We start from the raw sequence: 24,175 nt of genomic DNA on the forward strand, positions 1-24,175 counted from the left end.
TTAATTCTCTAGAAACCACAATGGGGCTCAGATTCCTCACTTCACTCCGTTCGCTGGTGATCAGACGTGTCCCCACCTTGGCAAGAGGGAAAAGGCCCCCTTACCTTTGTGAAGGGAATCAAACAAACCTGTTAATTCCAAACAGAATCATTCTTATGAAAATCTACAAGGAAGGAATAAGTCTAGAGCAAATTCTCAATTACCCAATGCAGCAGAAGGCAGCAATCCCTGGGAGCAGGGAGTACCAGGCCCTTTGTTCCACTTCTGTTTTGGGTTTCAGCTCTTCCTTGCCCCCCATCCCCAGCCCCGCCTCCCACCTCACTCCAGTTCACCCACAATCTGTCAGTCTTTTCCTCACATCCACCACCCCGCAAACTAACTCAGATTTTCCCAGTTTTTAAGAAGACTCCTATTGAAAATCTTTAGACTCAGGAAAAATCTAGAATTCAAATCATCCCAACAACTTAAAAGGGCAGATTCTCTCCCCTTAGACCTTGATCATGATTAAAAATGACAGCTATGTAAGGAGTCTCTGATCTGTCCAGATGATGCACAGCGCCATAAATGCACACGCCGTTTCAAGATATTTCAGTGTGGCTAAAGTATACACACACCACTGAAGAGAATCAAGGTCCTTGTATTAGAATAAAGAAAAGCTCCTTCTATTTTTAGTTATGAAACATTATTATAAACCTTAAAACCTCAAATGTGCTTTTAAAAAAAATCTATATCTCAAGAATAAGCTTTTTAAAGATCTTAAGTCCGTGCAGTGCGCTATTGAAATCCACTTTGAGGACTGGGGAAGGGGGACAGTGGGAGTGGGGTGGATCTAGGGAGAGATAGTTGGATCTTTTGGTTTTCATTTGTTTGTTTGTCTTTTGTTTTCAAACCTGTGAAATGTTTTATAGCCACAGAAATGGTTTTGGAAACAATGACGCTAAAACTATTGAAAAGTTGGACTTCTGGACTTCCTGTTGGCATAGACAAATACAGAAAAATCTACAAATAGATCCTCTAACAAAGCTTTTGATTATGGATATAATGAGGGAACAACTTCAGGTCACAGACGCTTGCTACCATCAATGACCCCTTCCTGTGGCCAGTCTAGGGCAAACTGGTGAAGTGGTATAAGTTTGTCTTCTGTGACTTCCCGAGGCCTACTCCTATTCCGTAAGTTCACTCCTGCCCAGGATTTGTCTTAAAAATATCAACCCAATAAATCACCAATCAGGGGAAATTAGTTTCTGTCCAAACTCTTACAAAAGTCCACGTTAAGAAACAAATGATTAGTAGGAAGCACCCAACCCTCAAAGAATAAAGCTCTGTCGGTAAAACCTCAGATACCGTGGGATTTAGGTAGGGGATTATTTGGGTCAGAGATTTCCTAGCACAGAACCAAAACTGGAATCATATCAGTAGTAATAATTGCCTTGTACTCTATTTCTCAAATTTTGGTCATGGGATCACCATTTAGATACCTGTTAAAAAGAAAATAACCAAAAAACAAGAACAGATTGCAGGCCCTATCCTGGAATCATTAAAGCGGAATTTCTGGGAATGAGGAACTTATGATTCAGAAAAAAACAAGTAGGTTAACAAACACAAACGAATATTATTATTCCAAGTCTAGAAACCATCCGATTATGCTTTATGGACCAAGCCTAGGGTTTCCGTGCGGTAAGAGGCCTACTGGTACTGCCGGCCGTGTTGGAACCGTGTAGTTTTGGACCAGTAGCAGTACCTGAAGAACACCACCTTCGTCTCTTGGTCTTACCGGGCACTCCGGCTTGGATCCAGAAGTTAATGTCTGTCCCTTCTCCGGCCCTGAAGACCCGCGTGACGTTGACAGGCTGCAGCAGGTGCATGACCTCCTCCACGATGGCCCTGGCCTTGTCGCTGCCCGTGAACTGCAGCCCAGAGGGCAGGAAGGTTCCCAGGTCGGACTCCATCACCAGGCTGTAGTTGGAGATGTTGGCCTACGCGCAAGAGAGAAGCGTTACCTGCCGCTGCCTTCTCCCCGGGACCGCCCAGCGGCGGCCAGTGGACGCCGTCTCCTGCCCTTCCTGCCCCCCCTGCCCCTGCCCCTGCCCCAGGTCTGCTCTGCGTATCAGCTGAGCCCTCGGACATGCGCGATTACTCCATCTGCCACCTGCCACACTCGAGTCGACTTGGAAGGATTTTAAAAAAATATGATGAAAGGAAATATAAAGCCTCGTGTTGCAGTCACTCGGTTATTCATGCGAATGCGGGGTCCGATCCCTCCTCCGGGGCAGGTATCTCCACACGGCGTCCGCCAAGCTCGGACAGACGGAGGGACGCCCCGAGGACCGGTTTCTCTCTGCCTCTTTCCTCTAATAGGTATTTGATCTTATTCAAATCATGAGCTCTGCTGAGGCTTAAAGGCATCCAACTGACAGGTTGGTCTTGGGTTCCTGAGGCTGTGGTTCCTCCATCTGCTGGCTCTCCAGGGACGGAGTTAACAGGACCACGCGTGAACCTCCACGCTCTCTGGTGCGCAGCCACAGCTGCAACCCTGGCAACAGTCAGGCCGCTGGCTTGGAAACTCCTTCCAGATGCAGAGAGAGCCCGTGGGGCCCTCACGTCGCTCGATGGCCCTGCGAGAGCCAGGGTGCAGGCCGCCGCCCGCCCGCCACGGGGCTGCACGACTAGCAGCCACAAGGCCCTGGGCTCACAAGTGTCAGGCCTAACCACCTGTTTCCCAGGACGCCATTAGCGTCTCCACCGCTGATCAACTACCACTGACAACCACCTGGGTGAGTTACTCCCATGCTATCCTCAACAGCGCTGCTAGTCATTCCCTATTCCTCAGCTGGCAAAGTCAACAGTAACATGCGTACGGGGCTTCTAGAAAACTCTTGCATTTGCAATCTCCTTTTATCTGCTCTGTAACCCGTGAAGTACACAAAGCAGTTCTACGGTTGATGCTGTTTTACAGAAAAGGACTGAAGATGAGAGGTCAAGGGATTGTAAGCAAAGTTTGCAAATGGTAGAGCTGGGGTGTGGGATAGGGTGCTCTCCAGGACTCCAGGCTGCACCTGCAGAGGGGTAGGTGCAGCCTGTTACAGATTCAAATGAGTTTCCACTTACATAACAATTTGAGGGTTGCTTTTCTTTTTTTCTAGGGCAGATTCCTTTTCACCATGATCTCGCAACCCGCTGTGGAAGCGCACTGCTGTTACAAGGACAAGAACAGTGCCTGATTCTAAAGAAGGACGTTGCCGGCTTTTATGGGACCTACAAGGTGGCCCCCGGAAGCCAACGTGTTGTTGCTGCTGTTTTGTTTCTTTTTTAAATAAATTTTTTATTGGTGTTCAATTTGCCAACATACAGAGTAACACTCAGTGCTCATCCCATCAAGGGCCCCCCTCAGTGGACGGAGACAGTTCACCAAGCAGACACCGTCTCATATCTGCACTCTCATGTCTAAGGGGTTTCTGTCTTCACGGCGATCTTCAGAGAAAGACCTGAGGCCTGTCATCTCAGCTTCCAGCTGGGGCTACTGAACAATAGCAGCAGCACCTGAGCTAATAATATGCCGAATATTTGCATCGATGTCTCATGTTCAGGGCTCGTGGTGCGAGGTCAGCGAGCTGCCAGCTTCTGGCAGTCCTAACCTTCTCCCCTTATAGGCCCTGCTGCTCCCGACCCCACTCTATTGCCTGCACAGAGAATAGAAACACAGTATCTGCAAACGAAAACACAAGCGGATCATCTTCTAGGTGAGGGTTTCCATCCTTCAGGCCGATCCCATCCTTCTAACGAGAGAATTAGAGGAAGCGCCCTAATCTGGCGCCCTTTAGGTCCAGGTGGAGCTATGTAGGACTTTGGCTGTGAGAGCAGCCTGGGGAGGGGAACATGGCCCCGGAGCTCTACTCCCCGCGGGGCTGGGCCGCACATCGGGGCAGTGACTAGCCTTCTTCCTCGGCACGAGGCCGGTCATCCTGGCCGGTGGCTCCTCCATCTGCACGATGGGACAAGCGCGCTTCACTGAAGCTCAGGTACTAAGCCTGTGCACGTGGAGCTTTGAGCACCTTCAAAGCAAAGACTTTTGTGGGCCAAAGTGGAAGTGGCTGCATGAGTTGAAGCCGCCGGGACCCCTCACATGTGCATTAGGGACTTCTTGGCCGTCTTCAACAGCAAGTGAGCAGATGTCCTAGGGACGGGGGCTCCACGCTTTGCAAACGCCCCCGTACAATGTCCCAGCACGTTGCCAGCAACACAGAGAATAAGGTACCCAAAGAAGCTCCTCAAGGAACCCATGGCAGCCGGAGACAGAGGGGATGGGTGGGCTTTGGGATTATTCAGAGCGGGATTGAGCCTCAGATGGATCAGTCATCGGCTGCGTCCTTCGTGCAGCTTATATATAACCTCCCAGCTTCTTCTCTACACAACAGGTGGGGTAGTGGTAGCCAGTGCCGAGGTGTGCCTCCCAGAGCCTCAGCCCTCAACCCCTCCGCTACCCGGCCTGCCATTGCTTCCTCCCAATTGTCAGGCCGCAGGTCCTCACCTTTAATTAAAAAAAATACAGAGTCTGGGGCAGCTTGGGTGGCTCAACGGTGTAGCGCTGCCTTAAGCCCAGGGCCTGATCCTGGAGACCCAGGATCGAGTCCCAGTCGGGCTCCTGCATGGAGCCTGCTTCTCCCTGTGCCTGTGTCTCTGCCTCTGTGTGTCTCTCATGAGTAAATAAATAAAATCTTAAAAAATAAATAAATAAAAATAAAAAAAATTAAAAAAAAATACAGTCTGTAGTTTAATACACAGAGCTTCAAGTTACTTTTCACGATTCTAATACAAGGTCTCCTCAGGCAGAACTGATCATCCCTGGTCGTGACGTGACCTGATGAAGCAGAGGAGGAGTAAACGAAACAAAAGCAAAAAAGCAAACAACTCTTGCCCCACAATTTCCTTCCAAGTAGGAATAAAAAAGAAAAAACCCTAAAATAACAAAACATCTTTTCAAGCTGAATTAGACAGATGTGCAGATGTCAGTAACCCGGAGTTCTGGTGTAGGTAGAGACGTGTTTCATTTCTATGTGTGTAGAGTTTTATTAGCTGCTGCTGCCCTGATGGCAACACTGTATTGTTTTCTATTTATATATAAACATCTCCATCTGTTCCCACTAAAGCACTAAGAAAACATGTCCGTGCCACCGTGACTGTCGTTTGCAGAGTCCCTGTCTCACCGTTAGCACCTGCCCAAGGACTCGGACCCCGATGCCTCTGCACCAGGGCCCCGGAGCAAGTGAGCGGGTCACCGCTGGGACGCCTGCCCCTCACCAACACCTGGTCCCCGCTGCACCACCAGCTGCTGGGGACGCACCGGGGTCGCTGGAGAAGCTGCTCGTGGGCAGCAACAGGGCAGTGGAGCCCCGCTCACATCACCCAACTGTCTGGGCCCGCAGTGCTCGTCTCGCGTCCAGGGCGGGGAAGCCTGCTCCCAGGGCCTGGGGCCGAGGGGCCGAGGCGGAGGGGCGAGGAGGCCACAGCTCGGGCAGCCAGGCGCCCTTGTGGGCGCCCACCGGGCCCTCGGGACACAGAGGACAGCTGTCTATCTGGGGCCGCGAAACTCGTTGGTGCCATGTGATGCACATAATGTGAGGAAGGGATGCGCCTGGGCGGCCATCGTCAGGTCAGGTGACGACTGCTCAGGCTCCAGGACTCAGTCTGGTGCTGCGATCACCTCCCATCACCCTTTCTTCCTTCCTTCCTTTCTTGGGGGGTGGGGGGGTCAGGTCACTCTACAGACAAACAGGGCGGGTAACTAGCAGCGCTCCTTGGGTGCAGCCCAGACCCAAGAGGAGAGCTGTTTCCCCAGCAAAAGATGACGTTTGCGCCCTTGGATTTTGGGAAATTCCAGGCAATTCTTCTTCAGAAATATAGACTCACGTCCAACATCTCCTCTCTCCCTGAATTTGGCTTCTCCTTTATTTGAGGCTTTCATTTTCTCATAATGTAGGTGACGTGTCATTGGTTTTTACCCTACGGTGAACCTGCAGTCCTAAGATCGGATGAAAACCAGAGACTCCTAATTATTCCAATTCATCATGTCGCCTCCTCAATTCAATCTTCAAAGAAATCGGCTCCATCCTGACGGAGGCCAGTAGGTCCAGTTACCACTCTCCCACCCACGATGTAATATTTTACAGACGCCGCTGCTTGGTCAGTGGAGGGCTCAGCACAAGTCCCCAGAAGCAGGGACAACACTCTGCGCCGTGGCCGTCGTCTTCTCCAGCGGCGCACGTGACCTCAGAATTCCCAGTCGGGGTGGAGGTGGAGCTGGGCTTTCTTCACAGAACTTCAGCCCAAGCAGCTGTCGGGTTGGATAACAGGCCAAGAGGAAGCAAAACTCTCTGATCACATGGACCCTGAAGCGCAGCCTTCTATTTCTGAGGGTCGCCAGCATTCTGTCTTGAACATCCTTGCGTCCCCAAGAGAGAACCAGGAGAGGATGGTGACAAGGTGCAAGGCCACAGGTTATTTTTATTTGACAGTCTGGCTGGCTGTGGCTCAGGAGCTCGGGGGGTGGGGGGCAGTCTCAGGGAAGTCACGTTCCTACGGACGCTGCAGACACCCATTGTGGATCAGCCACCGGCCTGTCCGGGGACGGGGACAGAAGGAGTGACCCTTGAAGATCCGTCTGCAGCCCTATCACCCTCTGTGTGTGCACGGAAGGGTTCTGTTGTGAGACGAACCTGCGTTCTCAGGCAATCCAATTTTTACAATGTCCCTCGAAGCCCTCTAGATCCAGTGAATTCTCCTCTCGAGCTGGTTAAGGCCCCGAGACAGCCTTGAAACGCAGTGAGAACACCTGACCCCTCCATAAATGTCACTATGGCAACCACAGTAAGTGCAAAGGCTGAAAATACGGCATAAACATAGGCTGAGAGGAACAAGAATTTTATTTGTATTGCAGAGGAAATAGACTGCTGTACCCGCATTTCCTTCAGGAATGGAAGGACGGCCTTATCTAGGGTGCTCAGTAGATGGACTCACAACAGGCTTCCAAGGCAGGTTCATGCCAATTGCAGTTTTTAATTTTATTCCTGCACGTTGAAGCAACATAATCAACACTCGGAATCAGTGGGACTCAAGGTCTCCACAAAGAAATTTTGGTTCTTTTAATATAAAGCATTGGTCAAGTGTTTTATGCTACCGGATTCATACACATTTCGATACGTCCCCATAGATGAGAAATGTCCAGCACAGCCAGCTTTGTGGCAGGAGCCTCCCCTGCCTTATTCATTCTCCATCTTCTTCAACCCCGCCTTCCCATGGCGTCTCCCTGGCCATGTCTACTCTTGCACCCACCACACTCCCATTCTTCCCTGGGTTCAAACGGAAGAACAAAATTGCCTAAATGAGAGAAACGTCCTTCAATTGACTTTCTTCTTCAACACCGTTACATGCTAAATAAACATAAAGAGGGATCCCCAGGTGGCTCAGTGGTTTAGCACCTGCCTTCAGCCCAGGGCGTGATCCTGGAGACCTGGGATCGAGTCCCACGTCGGGCTTCCTGCATGGAGCCTGCTTCTCCCTCTGCCTGTGTTTCTGCCTCTCTCTCTCTCTCTCATGAATAAATAAATAAAATCTTAAAAAAAAAAACATAAAGACAAGTTTCTTGGTTTTGTCGGTGTGTTTTACTAGCCAAGACACTGCTTTCCAGTTGACTTCTAATCCCCTTCTCCTGGCTGGGAAGACTACAGCAGCTTCTTTACGGCATTCTCTAAGAAATAACAGCTGAGTTCATCTTCCTATAAGTGGACAGGCTATTTGTTTACAAAATACAGTATTTATTTTCCTGTCCTGCAAAAATAGACTATTCCATATACTAGAACTCAAATACTCATTCAATCCTAGGGCATATATCATATTAGAACACAATCCTTCATTCCACTTTCTCTACAGCCTGTACTTGGGATTATGACAATATTTTCATATGTTTTATTTGATCAAGCAGTCTTCACTAATACTGGTAAGGATGCTAAATATGGTTTTAGATGTTATTTTGTTTTCATAGTCATGCCTTTTTTTTTTTTTCCAAAAGCACAATAGAGAAAAACACAGTAATATGATAATATGAGCTTCACAGCGGTTGGTCTACTCAAGTGACTTCATGCCCACCCCTCCTCCAGCCTTCTATTCCTACAACACCATACCCTTATCTAATGTGCTGGGCTGTTGCACTTGATTCCATTTTTTAAAAGATTTATTTATTTATTTGAGAGAGAGAGAGAGAGAGAGAGAGTGAGCGAGCACATGACAGGAGGGGCAGAGAGAAAGGGAGAGAGAGAATCTTAGGCAGACTTCCTGCTGAGCATAAAGCTCAATATGGGGCTGGATCCCAAGACCCCGAGATCATAACCTGAGTGAAAATCAAGACTCAGACACTTAACCACTGACTCACCCAGGTGCCCCCAATTTGTTTTTAATACCTACCTTCTCCAGAAAGGATTAAAGACTTCCTATTAGAAAAGATCCTAATAGGGGCACCTGGGTGGCTTAGTGGTTAAGCATCTGCCTTTGGCTCAGGGTGTGATCCTGGGGGTCCTGGGACCGAGTCCCACATCGGGTGCCCTGCAGGGAGCCTGCTTCTCCCTCTGCCTATGTCTCTGTCTCTGTCTCTCTCTCTTTGCCTCTTATGAATAAATAAATAAAGTCTTAAAAAAAAAAAGAAACGATCCTAATGTCATACTTTAAAAGTATTCAAACATTCCAGAACCAAGAAAATGCCATGAAGGCAAATATCACATCTGATTGGACATCTGCCATATCGGCAGCTGAAACAACAAAGCCCAACACATAGTGGGTGCTCAAAAATGTTTAAGGAAAAAGAAAGTCACAACCAGGAAGTCTGACATGATACCCTATCAGCAGTTTGAGGATATAATTTAGCGCTAGCTCGCGCTGGCAGGGTAAGAGGGAAGATTGATGTATTACAGAGCTCTCACTATCTAGGAAAAGAAAGGAGCTTCTTGAAAAAAAGCAACAATTTCTCTGGCACTCAATTCTAAGAGGAATTATTATGTGGCTCCTTCTATGAGGAACATTGAACAAACTCATAGAGTCTCCAAAAACGGTTTTACAAGAGGCAGAAACACTTTTCCTAACATGATTTCCTACATATTGATCCTCAATTAGAGCAAAAAGCAAAATATTAAGTCATATTTCAGTAAAGGTGTTTCTTCAGGAACAAACGGTATTTATTCAACAGTTATGGATATAGCAACAGGGTGTAGGGTGGCCACACATCCCGTTTGCCCCGGGCAGTCCCAGTTTATATCCTTGGTCTTGGTATGATTCGTAGGAGTACCCCCTTACTCTTGCAAACGTTTCCTGGATTTAATAACAGACCATCTTGCCGACCTGCCTGTGAAGGGGTGTGTATATAAAGATGACAAAGATAGGCTTGCTCCCGGCAGAGGCAATAACCGATATTAAGTGTGTTGAGTTTATGAAAGAGACATGTACCAAGACGGGAGGGCAACTACTGGAAAAAAAAAAAAAACTGGGGAGACTGTTAGAGAAGGTGGGGTTTGGCCTGAGTGATGCCCCTCTTGTTGGTTCATCAGTGTATCTGCAGGGCCTAGCCAAGAGGCATCTGATAATACTTGTCAAATTGATAATTGAATGAATGATACTGTTCTAAGAACCCAAATAGTGTTGTCCCGATAGGGAGCTTTCCAAGAGCGAAGGGGAGCTTATACAGGCTCTTCTGCAAAGTATCCCGCTCTCAAATATCAATTGTCCCTCCGAGAAATTTCGTACGAGTTAGCAAAACACTCGAGGTTGAAATCACTAGTGAGCATTAAACTGCAAATATTTGATGGAGCTGGATTTGACACTTGCCTACTCCTGCAAATGCTTTCTTCCCTTGGCTTGTGGGACCTCAAACGCCTGGCTCTCCTCGAGCCCCACCGGATGGTCCTTCTCAGTTTCCTTGGCCGGTTTTCTCATGTCCCTGATCCCTAGATGTTGGGGTACTCAAAAGCAATCTGAAGGCTTCTTCTTTTCTCTTTATACACTCACTGTGGCTGCTCTCATCAGCTTCATCGTTTTAAATAAATCTACACCGCAATGAGTTCCAGTTCATGTTTCCATGCCTCTCTCCTGAAGCGCAGACTCCTATCCAACTCAGCACCTCCACTTAAATGTCTAATCCTGTATTAGTTTCCTATTGCTGCTGTAGCAAATTACCACAAATTCAGGGGCTTAATAGAACACAAATTTATTCTCTAATAGTTCTGAAGGTCATGAGTCTTGCAGGGCTACAACCAAGGTGCTGGCAGGGCTGGTTCCTTCTGGAGGCTCTCAGGGAGAATCTGTGTCCTTGCCTTTTCCACCTTCTAGAAGCTTCCCTCATTCTTTGGCTCATGGCTGCTTATCACATTGCCTTTTCCTGCGTCTGTGATATTTGCCTTTGATCTTCTTGTCTGCCTTTTATGGGGAGGGTCCAACTCAGTAAACCGTGTATCCACCCTTCTAGTTGCTGAGTCTAAAAATTTTGGCAACCCAACGTTTTTGACCCCTCTCTTCTTTTACATTCCAAATGCAATCTGTCAGCAAATCCTGTCGGCTCTATTTTCAAAACAGATCTACTGTCTAATGGCTTCTCACCAGCTCCACTGTTCTCAGCTAGTCTGAGCCACTGTCATTCCAATGCCTGGAGTATTGCAATAGCCTGGGTCAGCCCTTGCCATCCTTCAGTGCACTCTCTACACAGAAGCCATGGATGGATCTAGAGCGTATTAGGATGAGTGAAGTCAGTCAGACAAAGTCAAATACCATGTGATGTCACTCATGTGGAATTTAACAAATAAGACAAACAAACAAGCAAACAGAGACAAATAGAAAAAAAAAATAGGCTCAACTACAGAGACAAGCCGGTGGCTGGGGTGGCTGGGTTACATGGGAAGGGGATTAAGAGTAAACTTATTATGATGCGGACTGAGTAATGTATAGAATTGTTGAATCTTTTTCTTGTTCACCTGAAATGAACGCTGTATGTTAATTATAATTGAATTGAAAAAAAAAATCTAAGTCTGATGCTACTTCTCTTCTCTCAAGCCCTCCATGTGGCTTCCATTTCCCTCGGGCTAAAGGGCAAAATCCTCATATTTTCCAGTAAGACCCCAGATGGAGGTAGAGCCTGACCTTCCATAATTTCTCTGACTTCACCTCCTACTAACCTCCACTGCGCTTTCCCTGCTCCAGCCACCCTCAGTTCCTCCGTAACGCTGGGCTCCTAAAGCTTTTGCACTTGCTACTTCTGATTGCTCCCCTCTTCCTCTCACTCCTTTCAGGGCTCTTCTGAAATGTCCTCTTCTTAGAAGGTCTTCCTGACCACCTTAGAGAAAAGAAGACCTCCCACAACATTCCTGAGAACACGTCCTAATCCCTTATTCTGCTCCACTTTTCTCTTTTGTACCAACAATAAGTATCTACCTTCATCGTCTGTCCCTTCCTGGAATAACATTTGGTTCCTGATCGCAGGGATTTTTCCTTTTGCATGTACGGAGGTAGACTATGTAACAGCTATAAATCCTTCCGCTTCCTGTACACATGGCCCTTTTCAGTGGGAACTTGACACTCCTTTCACCAAGAAGCACAATCTCTTTCCCCATTCTCTGAATCTGAACTGGCCCTGGGCCTTTTTTTGGCCAATAGACTCTGGCAAAACTGACCACTTGTGACTTCAGAGCATGAACCATAAGAAGCCTCACAGTTGTCCCCTTGACCTTTTGCTGCCCTGAGACTGATTATGTAAAAACGTGGGGCAAGTCTCCTTGAGGCTGACGTACCATATGAAGAAAGCAGCCTCGCTGAGAGCCAGCTCCAACTCCCAGACACGTAAGTGCAGCCATCCATGCTGAGCATGAGGACAGCCTCGGTGACCAGATAAAATATGGAATACCAGTGCAATCTGAAGTTGATATAAACAACAAATACTTTTTTAGTGCAAATATGTTCTGTGTGATATTTAGAAGCATGTAGCTTCCCTAAGGACAGGGTGCCTGAAACAGCACCAAGAACACATAACAGGTGCTCAACAAGTATTTGTTGAATGAATGAATATTCTATATTATTGCTTCAAAGAAGGCTCATGTGTTTATATGTAACCAGATAAGTGGGAAATTTGGAATTTTATCATTTAAAAAACTAAAGAGTCTAATTTGTAATATTGGCCACATGTTAAATCATCCTGCCTCTGCTAGACTGGGTTAAAGATTGTAATGATGAGCCAAGCCAAAATCATTGTCAAAAAGCACCTTAGTATTTGCTGAAATGCCCAGGTACTTGCTCAGTTGAATTCCCAGAATTCTTCATCAAAAGAATGGAAGAAATGATCTTGGCCAGGAAGAATCTGGGGAAAAGAGCTACTGGTTATTTGGTTCTATGACTGGAGAAGTCTCAAGTTGTCTAAGAATATCAAATTGAACCCAAAGAAGGCCTAACAAACTAGCCATAGAAACATCCCTATCCAACAAAATCAACTGACGTTGGGTGGAATGGTGGTATATCCAATGGCTTGTAGGGTCTGGTGGCTGTAGTGGCCAGCGTCAAGGAGACAGGAAGCAGAGACATCGGCAGTAGGAGGAGAAGAGCTCAGAGAGAGTGACTCCCAATGGGGCTCATGAGGAGGGAAGGAGGAGGCCTGTGGAGAATACTGACCCTGAGGACCAGAGGGTCTCCAAGATGAAGAGACGGGGTCTCTGAGGACACTATATTCCCTGAGCATGTACGTGGAGAAAATTCTATGGCCATGCCTATCTTTAGACCTCTCCCATGTACTTCAGACTCCTTTATCAAGTTGTGTACGTCACGTGACCTCTCCTTATGGATGTCCGAGATCTCAAACTTAACATCCTGAACTGAGCTCCTGATCTCTACCTCGCCCCCCTCTACCCAACTCCTCCCATTTCAGCAGTTCAGGCCTCAAACTGTGGGGCCACACTTGACTCCTCTTTCTCTCACACTCTAAATATAATCCACCATCAGATCCTATTGGCTCTTTCCTTAAAATACATCTGGTCCAAGCCATTGGTATTGCTCACTCAGAGGAAAATCACTCTTGAGGCCTGATGTGATCTGGACTCCTTTATATTGATGACCTCATGTCCTTCGACTTTTCCTCCACTGTACCTCTTCAAGCACACGAGCTCCTGGCTGTTCCCTGAATCCACACACAGGCCTCCAGCAGCTCCTTTGCAGCAACTACTCACCTTCCCTAAAATGCTCTCTCTCAGGTACCCACATGGCTCACTTCTTGTCTTCTTCATGTCTTTACTCAAACACAACCACCGTGATGAAGTCTCCTGGCCCTCCTGCGACTCAAACTCAAACCACTCCCTCCCCACACTCCTGATCTCTGTTCCTTGTCTTATTTTTCTCCTTAGCTGTCCCCTTCATCTAACACACCACTACTTCTTTATCCAGTTTGTTATCCACCTTGATGCCTGGACTGGAAGCAAGACATGGGCAGAATTTAAAGCAATGCCTGGGGGATCCCTGGGTGGCGCAGCGGTTTGGCGCCTGCCTTTGGCCCAGGGCGCGATCCTGGAGACCCGGGATCGAATCCCACATCAGGCTCCCGGTGCATGGAGCCTGCTTCTCCCTCTGCCTGTGTCTCTGCCTCTCTCTCTCTCTCTGTGACTATCATAAATTAAAAAAAAAAAAAAAAAATTTAAAGCAGTGCCTGGAACTCAGGAGGCTCTCAGTCAACGTGTGCTGAGTGAATGAATAAATATCTGTATTTATGTGTTTAAACACATACGTCTGTGTATACATGTATCTATCACACTGCAGGAGCGTAACTAGAAGCTATTTTGGATCACCGTAGTGGTGGCGAAGATGATGATGATGATGATGATGATGATGTGGCTGCCAGTGTTGGTGATAAGGCAACAGCAGTTTTTCAGATTTTTTTTTTTTATAATCTTCACAAGAAAGCACAGGTTCAACAACTAAAGTCGTAAGCTGAATCCTTAGTGAATACTTTATAAAGCTTTTAAAAATACACAAATGCTTTACAACGTTCATTGTAAATGCTAAAAAAAAAAAGAAAAAATACTTCCAGGAAGACTAGAGTGACGGCAATATAAAACGGCATCAATAAACAGAAGTGAAATTTCTCAGTTCCCTTTAGTCATGGAATAATAAGATATTTTTACTCTGGAAGCTGTGTGGCAAAAGCTGGCTCCTTCTCAAATGAAAACAGGGGCTGAATACATCCTTAGCAGACCCTATGTCATCATTATTTTACCATTTGAGACTCACTAAAATAAAATGGCCATCATTCATAGGAGAGAAGAGGATGAGCGATAACAATTGAATTGCCAAGTGGGTGTTTAAACAGAATTTTCCCAAATATTAAGTAATTTAAAAAAAACCGTAAGGTATGGTATGCTTTAGTACAACATAAGGATAATAACACACAGTGTAATCAGTAAGACTCAATTATAGAAACTAATAAATACATCCTGGGACTACTTAGAGCTTTAACAATTGCTGTGCATACTTTGTAAGTTTTAAAGTATTCAGACAAAATGAAGGAAAAATAACAAACAGATGAGGCAATTTGGCTTCAAGAAGAGTTAAGATAATTTAATAGGTATAGTTTAGATAAAAGGAGGCTAAGGAATTATAGCGATTATAGAAAAATATCCAAGTAGGTACCTGTATCGAGCTAAGGGAGGTATAGAAAAACAATTTTCCTCATCTGAGAATAGTAATAAGCAGCCCCAGTAATCACCTAAAGGTAGAGGAGGAAAATAGCTATGGTAGAAAATAGCACCAAATTATGTCAGAAATAATTATCGTTCTGGGAAGCCACCCGAGGACCACTGAGGGGAGACTGAACTTGAGAAATGCTCAAGGCAAGTCAAATGAAAGGAGTCAGGTGCACAGCTCTCACCCCAAGTTTCTCTTTAGATATCTGCAATCTCCATCAGGGTATCACTGGTGTGTGAAGGAGACACAGGTGATTAGGGTAACGATCCTGCGAGAGTTGACAGTCTCAAAGTGGGACAGATACTACAATTCCCACTTCAACGGTGATTGCCACTGGGGAGCTAGAGGAGGTGATGTAGAGACACTAAAATGGCATTTGACACATTCCTCGGTCATTAGGTGAAAGAACTTAGGCAAGTTACATAATTACTCTGGGCTTCAGGGCACTCATTTGTAAAGTAGGAATAATAATAGTTATTGTGCAGGTTCAGTCCAAGGTAGGAATTCTTAATCTGGCATCCTTTGGGGGTTCATAAATTTGGAGGTGGCCTGTGAACTTAAATGGGAAAAAACCTGCATCTTCATTTTCATTAACCTTCAAGTGAAATTTAGAATTTCCCGCAATTACGAATGTAAGTAACAACCACAGTAGTTAGCAGAACCTGTCACTTTGTCACCCATGGAAATCACAGATATTTTCATGTCACATTAGACTTGTAGAAATCTCAAAACAATCTTTATACTCATTACTACTTTGAAATAACTAGATAATACTACAAGCTCTTATTTTATACATTTTTTTAAAAAGCATAATATCCTAGTTTAAAATTTCTGATAACTATTTTAATAAAATTCATATCCTTGTAATATTAGGCATTAAAAAATATTTGAGAAGATGTCCACAGTGTCAGATTGTCAAAGTGCTCTCTGGAACAAACGGTTGTCACAATCCTCTGTTGGATAAGTGGTAGCTTTATTATTAAGGTAATGATGATGATTCCTATTATTGTTATTATTATTAAACTCACTAGAATTTGTTTACCCTGGACATCCGGACTGGAGTCTTGGTTCTGTCGCATAATGGCTATATGCTTTTGGCAGGTCATTTAATCTCAGGAAGTTTCATATCCTCTTCAAAAAAAGAAAGACCTATCTAAATGGGATTTTCTGAAGATTAGATGAATTTATTACATGTATCCTAAGGCATGCTATATATATCAAACTATTCAATTCTCTTGGGACTTTTTATTGTTATTCTCACCAACAAAAATGATCAATAAATAGAAGAGCCATATAAATGATCACCCAAGCCAGGATGCCTTTGAGATGAAAGTTCAATAATTATGGTAGGGAAATGGGTGGAAACTGGACTATGTCAAGTAAATCAGAAACCAATATGCTATTTAAATGCTACTTTTCTGGGACACAGGAGTGGTTCAGGGGTTGAGTGTCTGCCTTTGGCTCCGGGCATGACCTTGGGGTCCTGGGGTCGAGTCTCACATTGGGTTTCCTGCAGGAAGCCTGCTTCTCCCTCTGCCTGTGTCTCTGCTTCTCTGTGTCTCATAAATAAATAAATAAATAAATAAATAAATAAATAAATAACAAATAAATAAATAAATACTGCTTTTCTGATGTTTTTGTGTCTCTTATTTTGCCACTATAAAATTCAACAGATAAACACCAATTTCCCGGCTTATAAGAATCACATTTTTCTCCTATTTTAACATTTTGGAAATTAGAAGACATTTTGCTTTTGATGCTTTCCATAAGATACTTCCCAAATACCAGACAAGAAACTAATTGTGCCATATATTAGTTGTCATTACTTGTCCACACGCAAACTTCATCACACAGAAAAAGGCGCTGGTACTTCATTTTATACCTTAGCTAAGTTATTTACATTAGTATCAACATAGATCACTAAATTTTGAATTTGGGGCCCTGATTATTGATTAAAATTCTCCATAAAGGTTTGATGTATGCATAAGATTGATTTTCACATGAGGCAGAAAAGGCAGTAGAAATGACCAAATCTTCAGATTCGATCCTAGAATGTTCAGGGTTAGCAAAGACTAGTAAAACCAAACATGCATCTGGAGGCTTCCAAGCAGGTACTGATCAATTTAATAAAGCTTCCTTAGTACCAAAAAACTGCTAGAAATGATACAGGAATTCAGCAAAGTCACAGGACCTAAGATTAACACACAGAAGTCTGTTGCATTTCTATACACCAGCAATGAAGCAGCAGAAGAGAAATCAAGGAGTCAATCCCATTTACAATTGCACCAAAACCCATGAGATACCTAAGAACAAACCTAACTAAAGAGGTAAAGGATCTGCACTCTGAAAACTATAGAACACTTAATGAAATAAATTGAAGAAGACACAAAGAGGTGGAAAAAATTTCTAAGCTTAAGGACTGGAGAAATAAATATTGTTAAAACATCTATGCATTCGATGCAGTCCCTATCAAAATAATACCAGCATTTTTCACAGAGCTGGAACAAACAATCCTAACATTTGTATGGAACCAGAGAAAAATGCAAACAGCCCCAGTACTGTTGAAAAAAAAAAAAGCTGAAGGCATCACAATGCCCGACTTCAAGCTGTATTATAAAGCTGTGGTCATCAAGACACTGTGGTACTGGCACAAAAACAGACACATTGATCAGTGGAACAGAACAGAGAAGCCAGACATGGGCCCTCAACTCTACGGTCAACTCAACTTCAATAAAACAGAAAAGAATATTCAGTGGAAAGAAGACAGTCTCTTAAACCAATAATATTGGGAAAATTGGACAGCCATATGCAGAAGAATGAAACTGGTTCATTTCCTCATGCCATACACAAAAATAAACTAAAAAATGGATGAAAGATGTAAATATGACACAGGAATCCATCAAAATCTTAGAGGAGAACAAAGGAAGAAGGAACCCCTTTGACCTTGGCTGGAGCAACTTCTGGTGAGACACGTACCAAAGGCACAGGAAACAAAAGCAAAAATGAACCATCGGGCCCTCGTCAAGAAAAAAAGCTTCTGCACAGCAAAGGAAACAGTCAGTAGAACTAAAAGGCAACCTACGTGATGGGAGGAGATATTCACAAATGGCATAGCAGATAAAGGGCTGGTATCGAGATCTATTAAGAATTTATCAAACTCAACACCCAAGATACAGAGAATCCAGTCAGGAAATGGGCCAAAGATATGAACAGACATTTCTCCAAAGAAGACATACAAACAGCTAAGAAACACATGAAAATGCTTGACATCACTCATTATCAGGGAAATACAAATCAAAACCACAATGAGGTCCCACCTCACACCAGTGAGAATTGGGAAAATTAACAAGACAGGAAAAAACACTTGTTGGAGAGGATGTGGAGAAAGGGGAAGCCTCTTGCCCTGTTGGTGGGAATGTGAACTGGTGCAGCCACTCTGTACAACACTGTGGAGGGTCCTCAAGAAGTTAAAAATAGAGCTACTCTACAACCCAGCAATTGCACTGCTAGGGATTTACCCCAAAGGATAAAAAATAGTGACTTGAAGGGGCACCTGTACCCCAGTGTTCATAGCAGCAATGTCCACAGTAGCCAAACTATGGAAAGAGCCCAGATGTCCACCAACAGATGCTGGGTAAAGAAGATGTGGTGTACAGATACAGTGGACTATTACTTGGCCATCAAAAAGAATGAAATATTGCCATTTGCAATGAGTAGATGGAACTAGAGTGCATTATGTTAAGCAGGATAAGTCAGCCAGAGAAAGACAAATACCATATGATTTCACTCACATGTGGAATTTAAGAAACAAAACTGGTGAGCGTAGGGGAAGGGAGGGGAAAAATAAGATAAAAACAGAGAAGGAAGCAAACCATAAGAGACTCAACTATAGGGAACAAACTGAGGGTTGCTGGAAGGGAGCTGGGTAAGTAATGGGGTAACTGAGTGGTGGGCATTAAGGAGGGCACTTGAGGATCGCCTGGGTGCTCAGTGGATGAGCATCTGCCCTCAGCTCAGGGCGTGACCCCGGGGTCCCGGGATCGAGTCCCGCATTGGCCTCCCTGCATGGAGCCTGCTTCTTCCTCTGCCTGGGTCTCTGCCTCTCTCTCTGTGTCTCTCATGAATAAATAAATAAAATCTTAAAAAAAAAAAAGGAGGGCACTTGATGTGATGAGCACTGGGGGCTACATGCAACTGAAGAATCACTAAATTCTACCCCGGAAACTAATAATACACTGTATATTAACTAACTTGAACTTAAAAAATATATACAAGAAAAAAAATAAGAGCTTCGTCAGACTTTTAGGAGAAGCTGTATGGTGCTTAAAAACATTAAATTAAAAATAAAATGGGGGAAAAAAAGTAGCCAGATTGGAAATACAGAGAAAAGCCTGGGTTCAATAACACATCTCATAATCAGATGGTCGACCCTGAAGACACATTTCAGCTCCTCGTCAACACAAGGAGAGAAGTTTCACACAGTGGCCTCTCCCCATGATGCTGAGCCCTCCCTGCTGACGACCAAAAGGTTTTTAATCCAGGGCAATCTTTAGATTTAGGCAGACTTCGATTGTAATTGCAAAAGTGGGAGTTGTTGTATGCTACAATATGCTACCCTCGGTTTTAAAAAGCTATACATTTAATGTAATTTTATTTTTCCTTTAAAGCTTTATAAATCCCAATCGCACTCCCCACAATTGATAATCCTTAAATCAAAGACGTAGAGATTGCATTTCTTGCAACAATCTCACTGAGTCATTCTCTCAGGCTCCACCATTATTTTCTAGTTTAAATTTGAAAATATAACATTTGGCATTCTGCTGTTCTAGCTCAAGAGGTGTAAATGGTGTTTTTTTTTTTTTTTTTAATGAAAGGATGTTTCTTTCACCATGATTCATGCATGAGCCACGTTTATGAAGAGGTGTGGTCTAGACTGTTGTAGTTGCTGGTAGCCATCCCCTTGACGTCCCCTGGGCTTCCCCTGTCAGTAATAATCAATGCACATACATCTCACCACCCTCTGTCAGTGGTAAACATCCGCTAAAAGAAGGTGGTTTTATACTCGGAAGCCTGGGAAGCATTTTTCACTTAATCAGAGTCGTCATGGGAGAAGCGCACTTCATTCCACTTGAAAATTTCAACACGAAGAGTCCACAATTGGTGGCTCTTAGGAAGATAATGCTAATTAATACTTCACACATGTCACTTCCATATAATGAAATAATTAGCTGGTAAGAAAATTATATCTGCACTCCCAATATTTTTGCACAATAGGAGTGTCAGTATAATTAGGCATTAACTACAGTTTCAGGGAACTGAAGGTAGAAGCATTGTGTACAATGAGTATTTTCTCCATCTTTATTTGCTCCATTTTTGACTTGATGATTCTAGAAAGAGTTGTTTAAACGGAGACCTTCGGTGGGAGCCATCACTACAGTGATCAAGGTAATTGCCTCAAAGATGAACTGATGAATCACAGGGGTGGTCAGAGCCTCTCTGCAAGCTCCTGGGGGAGCCAACGGGCCGGGCGCGTGGCCCCAACTCTGTTACACTCTTGAATTTCTACTTTCCTTTCCATTCCTGATGTATTAGGCTTTGGCGGGCTGAACTACCCACAAGGGGCAGCTCTTGGTCGCAGCTACCTTTCACGGAAGAAGAGCCAACACGGTCCCTTCTGGCAGCGACAATTGTCACACACACTCCGAAAACTGTGTGCCAGGTCAGTTGCAAAGACAAGAACGTGCTAAAGGTGATGAGTCGTTTCATCTCCCAACCAAGGAAGGAATGGATTTGAGTCCACTTGCTTAGAAACAAAACAAACAAAGAACTGGAATAAGCGTTGAATCCTTTGTTCTCGGAGTCAGCGGATAACGTTTAGACGCCTCTTTGGCGCGATTCCAAGCTCCCCTCCCGACGCCCCGTCTCCCTCGGGGGGAGAGGCCCACAGGCAGCCCCTGAGGCGGATGCGATCGCGGGCACCGCAGTCCGGAGACCGCGCGGCTGCCTTCCTCTGCACCTGCTCCTCCGGCGCCTATGCTGCGGCCTTACATGAAGACACTGCTGGGTGGACGTGGTCTGGGATGTCCTTACCGTCTGAGGGTGTCAAAGAATATAACACACGCGGAATCTCTGTCCTAGCCCAAGTGGGGATCCGCCCCAGCGTGTTTCTGTCCGCGGCATATCAGGCACAGCGACCTGCAAGGAGGCCGAACTTGACATGTGAGGCTCCTGCTGTATTTTCCAGGTGTCTGAGCTTTACACATGTAGAGAATATATAAATGGATAAATCCAGAGATTATTACCATGGGATTATCTCAGGGACGTGAATTTATTTTTCTTTTCTTTTTAGATTAGAGGCACTGGGAGATGTCCCGAGGTGGTATCCCAGGGGGGCCTCTGATCTGAGGGCAATCTTTTAAATAGTGGAACAAGTCAATAAATAAATAAATAAATAAATAAATAAATAAATAAATAAATAGTGGAACGATCTTAACATTTATTAGCATGAGAAGGCATTTCATACCACTGACAGCTTTACTGTGGATGTTTTCTGATTTTGTCTCTCATCCAGCTAAAACTTAGAAAATGCCCCCAAGCTAAGAGAAGATTACAGCAAAGATTAAAAAGTTCTTTTTTTTTTTTTTTAAAATCACTGTAGCCAGATTTTAGAGAGTTAACTTCTGGAACAAATAAGTATATTTATTCTTATGCTCTCCCGAGCAAGTGCCAATATAAAATATTGAGAATTACCGGTGACAGCTCAGGTCTGTATGATTATACGACATCATCCAGCCTAGGACTCCAAAGTGTCATAGAATATGGTTCTCTGTGGTTGTCCTCAAGTTTCGTGAAGGGACTTCTCCATTCTTCCGTTCGTGAGTTTGCTACAACCACCATGCCTGGTCTTGTTGGTGTGGATGTGCTCCAGACTATGACAAGTGGCGTACATAGGAAATCCCATATTTAAGATGGGTAGCAGAGAAGTACATGGTCCCCGAAGTCATTATGGCTGGTCGTGGGGTAGACAAACTAGGGCAAGGTCAGGTTCTGTTGGGGCCTCATCGTTTTCACGTATGAAATAAGGAAAACGGTATATATTGCCTGGCAAGTACCAGAGTCGTCACTATTACCAAAGCCTATGAAAAGGTTCTTTTATTTATAAATGACCACGCTGATGCGAGAGATTACAATGACATCTAGTGAATAGTGCGAACCTGCTATAGATTTGTTTGGGAAATGGGATCTTTCACGATTTTTGACGGTTTCTCTTCTCTCTGTGAGTCTATCCAAATGGATTTTCAGATCTATTAAAAGGAACAAATGACTTTCCCTTACGTGGAAAAACAAATGGACAATTTTCACAAAGAACTTTTCCCTCCATTTACATTCTCTTCCCTTTGACCTTTCCTAATCCAAAGGACAAAACAGCATGATTGCTTCCTATTTGGCTCTGCAGGGTATAATAAAGTATTCTCCAGAGCTTTGGAAAGGAAAAGGCCATGCAGTTATGCCAGTGAGGGGGAAAGGATGCGTGCCGTACACTCTCGCGGCCCTCCGTTAATGCAGGAGACCTCCCTGAAACACCTCCAGGTGCTTACTGTAGCCTTCCCTGTGATTTCATGGGGTCGTGCATCTCCCTGGACGAGTCTTATTAAATGAAACTGTGGAAATCTATAAAAGCCAATTATACTCCTCTTTTAACTAGTAATGGAAATTCTGCGGAATCTCAGAATAGTTCACGCTATGAAACCATTTAAAACCTTTGTTGAAAGGCCTTGTTGAGTTTTTAAGACGTGCGTTGTTGTTTATATATTTTGCCGTGTGGGGCATGAAAGCCCTTTAGAAACTCGTTCTCAGAACTCGCCTTCAAGAGAACTCTGAGACCGAAGCAGTTTAGACAAACTGGTCGCTAGGGGTAACCTCCGCTTCTAGAAAGAACGATCTCAAATGCAGGACAAGCACTTGATGAGAATATGCAAGGCTGAAGTCTTCCGAAAGAGCGTAAGGGACGGAAGCCCTAATCTTTTGGTCGGGGGAAAAAATGATTCCAAGATCAAGTCTATCAGGGGGTGAGGGGCACGTTTCAGGCACCACGGACTTGGGTTAACACACGGAGGGGGGCCCGTTGGGGCGAGCGCCACCGTGAAGACAGGAGGACACAGGGGACTCCGACTGTCGTCATGGTGTGTCCCCTGATTCTGCTCCTTGGCTCCTGTTGAATCCGCTGCCCTGCGAGCAGCCTACTGATAATCCCGCCGACTGTGGCCTCAGGACACGGCTTCTTAGAGGACGGGGTGGACCCAGCACCCGGGAGCTGCTCCCCGTCACCATGCTTCCTGGCAGCCGCCACCTTGCTTCTCGCTCTGTCCCCAGGCTGTGCCTGACGCACGCACGTGGACAGCCGAGGATTCGTGACGTGGATCCATGGCTGTGGCACAACATCCGCAGCAGCCAGCAGGAGGCCATGGCCTCCTGACCTCCCGACGGCCGCAGGTTCTCAAAAGATGTGGTGTCTGGGGGTCTCCTGGGCACAGCCTCCCGCCCAGACACTCTGTCAGGCCTAGAGGTGAAGCCCTGTAGGCAAATCCATGGCTAAGACTAGGATGTGGTGACAAACGGTGAGTGACAATCGTCAGGCATTGGGAAGAGCCTTGCTAAGATGTACTGGAATCTTCGTTTCTTGAAAAGACCCTTCCGTACGAACGGACTTAAAAAATATATGTGCTCTTTAAAACATATCTTTGAATATTATTGCACTTATTTGTCTGAATAAAGGGCTCTGTTCTTGCTTTAGGAAATGTCGGGAGAGGACACCGACCTGTGCGTGCCTCCGGCCGGGCCCCTGTCCCGCTCTGTGGCGCCGTGACGGGCTGCCACTAAACGACGGACGGACCCGGTTGGCGATGGCGCACTCTGTTTGCAAAATACCCAGAGAACACACCTGTCACCTCGTGAGGGCTCAGCTTCCCAGCCGTCCTGTAAGAGCCACGTGCTACGCGTTGCTTCCACCAAAAGGTAAGACTGCGAGATCGGAAAAGGCCTCGGAAGGAACGTTCCTCAACCTCTTCCCAACAGGGGTGCTCCACAGGCGTCGGCAGGGTGGCTGGCATCCCGAGTCGGACCGGCTGCTTTGCACTGTTGTTTTCTCAGCGTCAGGTTTTATTGAAACGTAGCCACCCTCGTTTGTCTAGTATTGTTTGTGACGGCTTTTGCACAACGACGCCATAATCAAGTAGAAAGACCGTATGGCCTGAAAGCCTAAAATATTTACTGTTTGGACCTTTAAAGAAAAGCTTGCCAACCTTGGTTCAGAAGACGAAGGGAAGAAGACAGTCCCGGGCAAGTTAAAATAGCACCGGTGATTCAAAAGTGGTTTGCTGACTCCGTGACTTAGGACGTTCCCAGTGCACGGGATGGGGCCCTTTGG

At 45.2% G+C, this 24,175-nt stretch overlaps 1 protein-coding gene across 16 annotated transcripts in view; it reads right to left on the reverse strand.

Moving 5' to 3' along the window:
• Positions 1–24,175, reverse strand: part of CPQ (carboxypeptidase Q) — a 398,486-nt gene that overhangs the window by 73,855 nt on the left and 300,456 nt on the right. For 14 of the 16 annotated variants that reach the window (XR_011996567.1, XM_072734256.1, XM_072734263.1 and 11 more), the window contains one exon: positions 1,775–1,976. The exons of the other annotated variants lie outside the window; for them this stretch is intronic. Coding sequence is in view for 13 of the 14 variants with exons in the window: in XM_072734256.1 (XP_072590357.1) it covers positions 1,775–1,976 (202 nt within the window). In the remaining variant the exon portion in view is untranslated. The remainder of the gene's footprint in view (positions 1–1,774; positions 1,977–24,175) is intronic. 16 annotated transcript variants of the gene reach the window in all.

This window comes from Vulpes vulpes, chromosome 13 (assembly GCF_048418805.1).
Source record: "Vulpes vulpes isolate BD-2025 chromosome 13, VulVul3, whole genome shotgun sequence".
NCBI lineage: Eukaryota > Metazoa > Chordata > Mammalia > Carnivora > Canidae > Vulpes > Vulpes vulpes.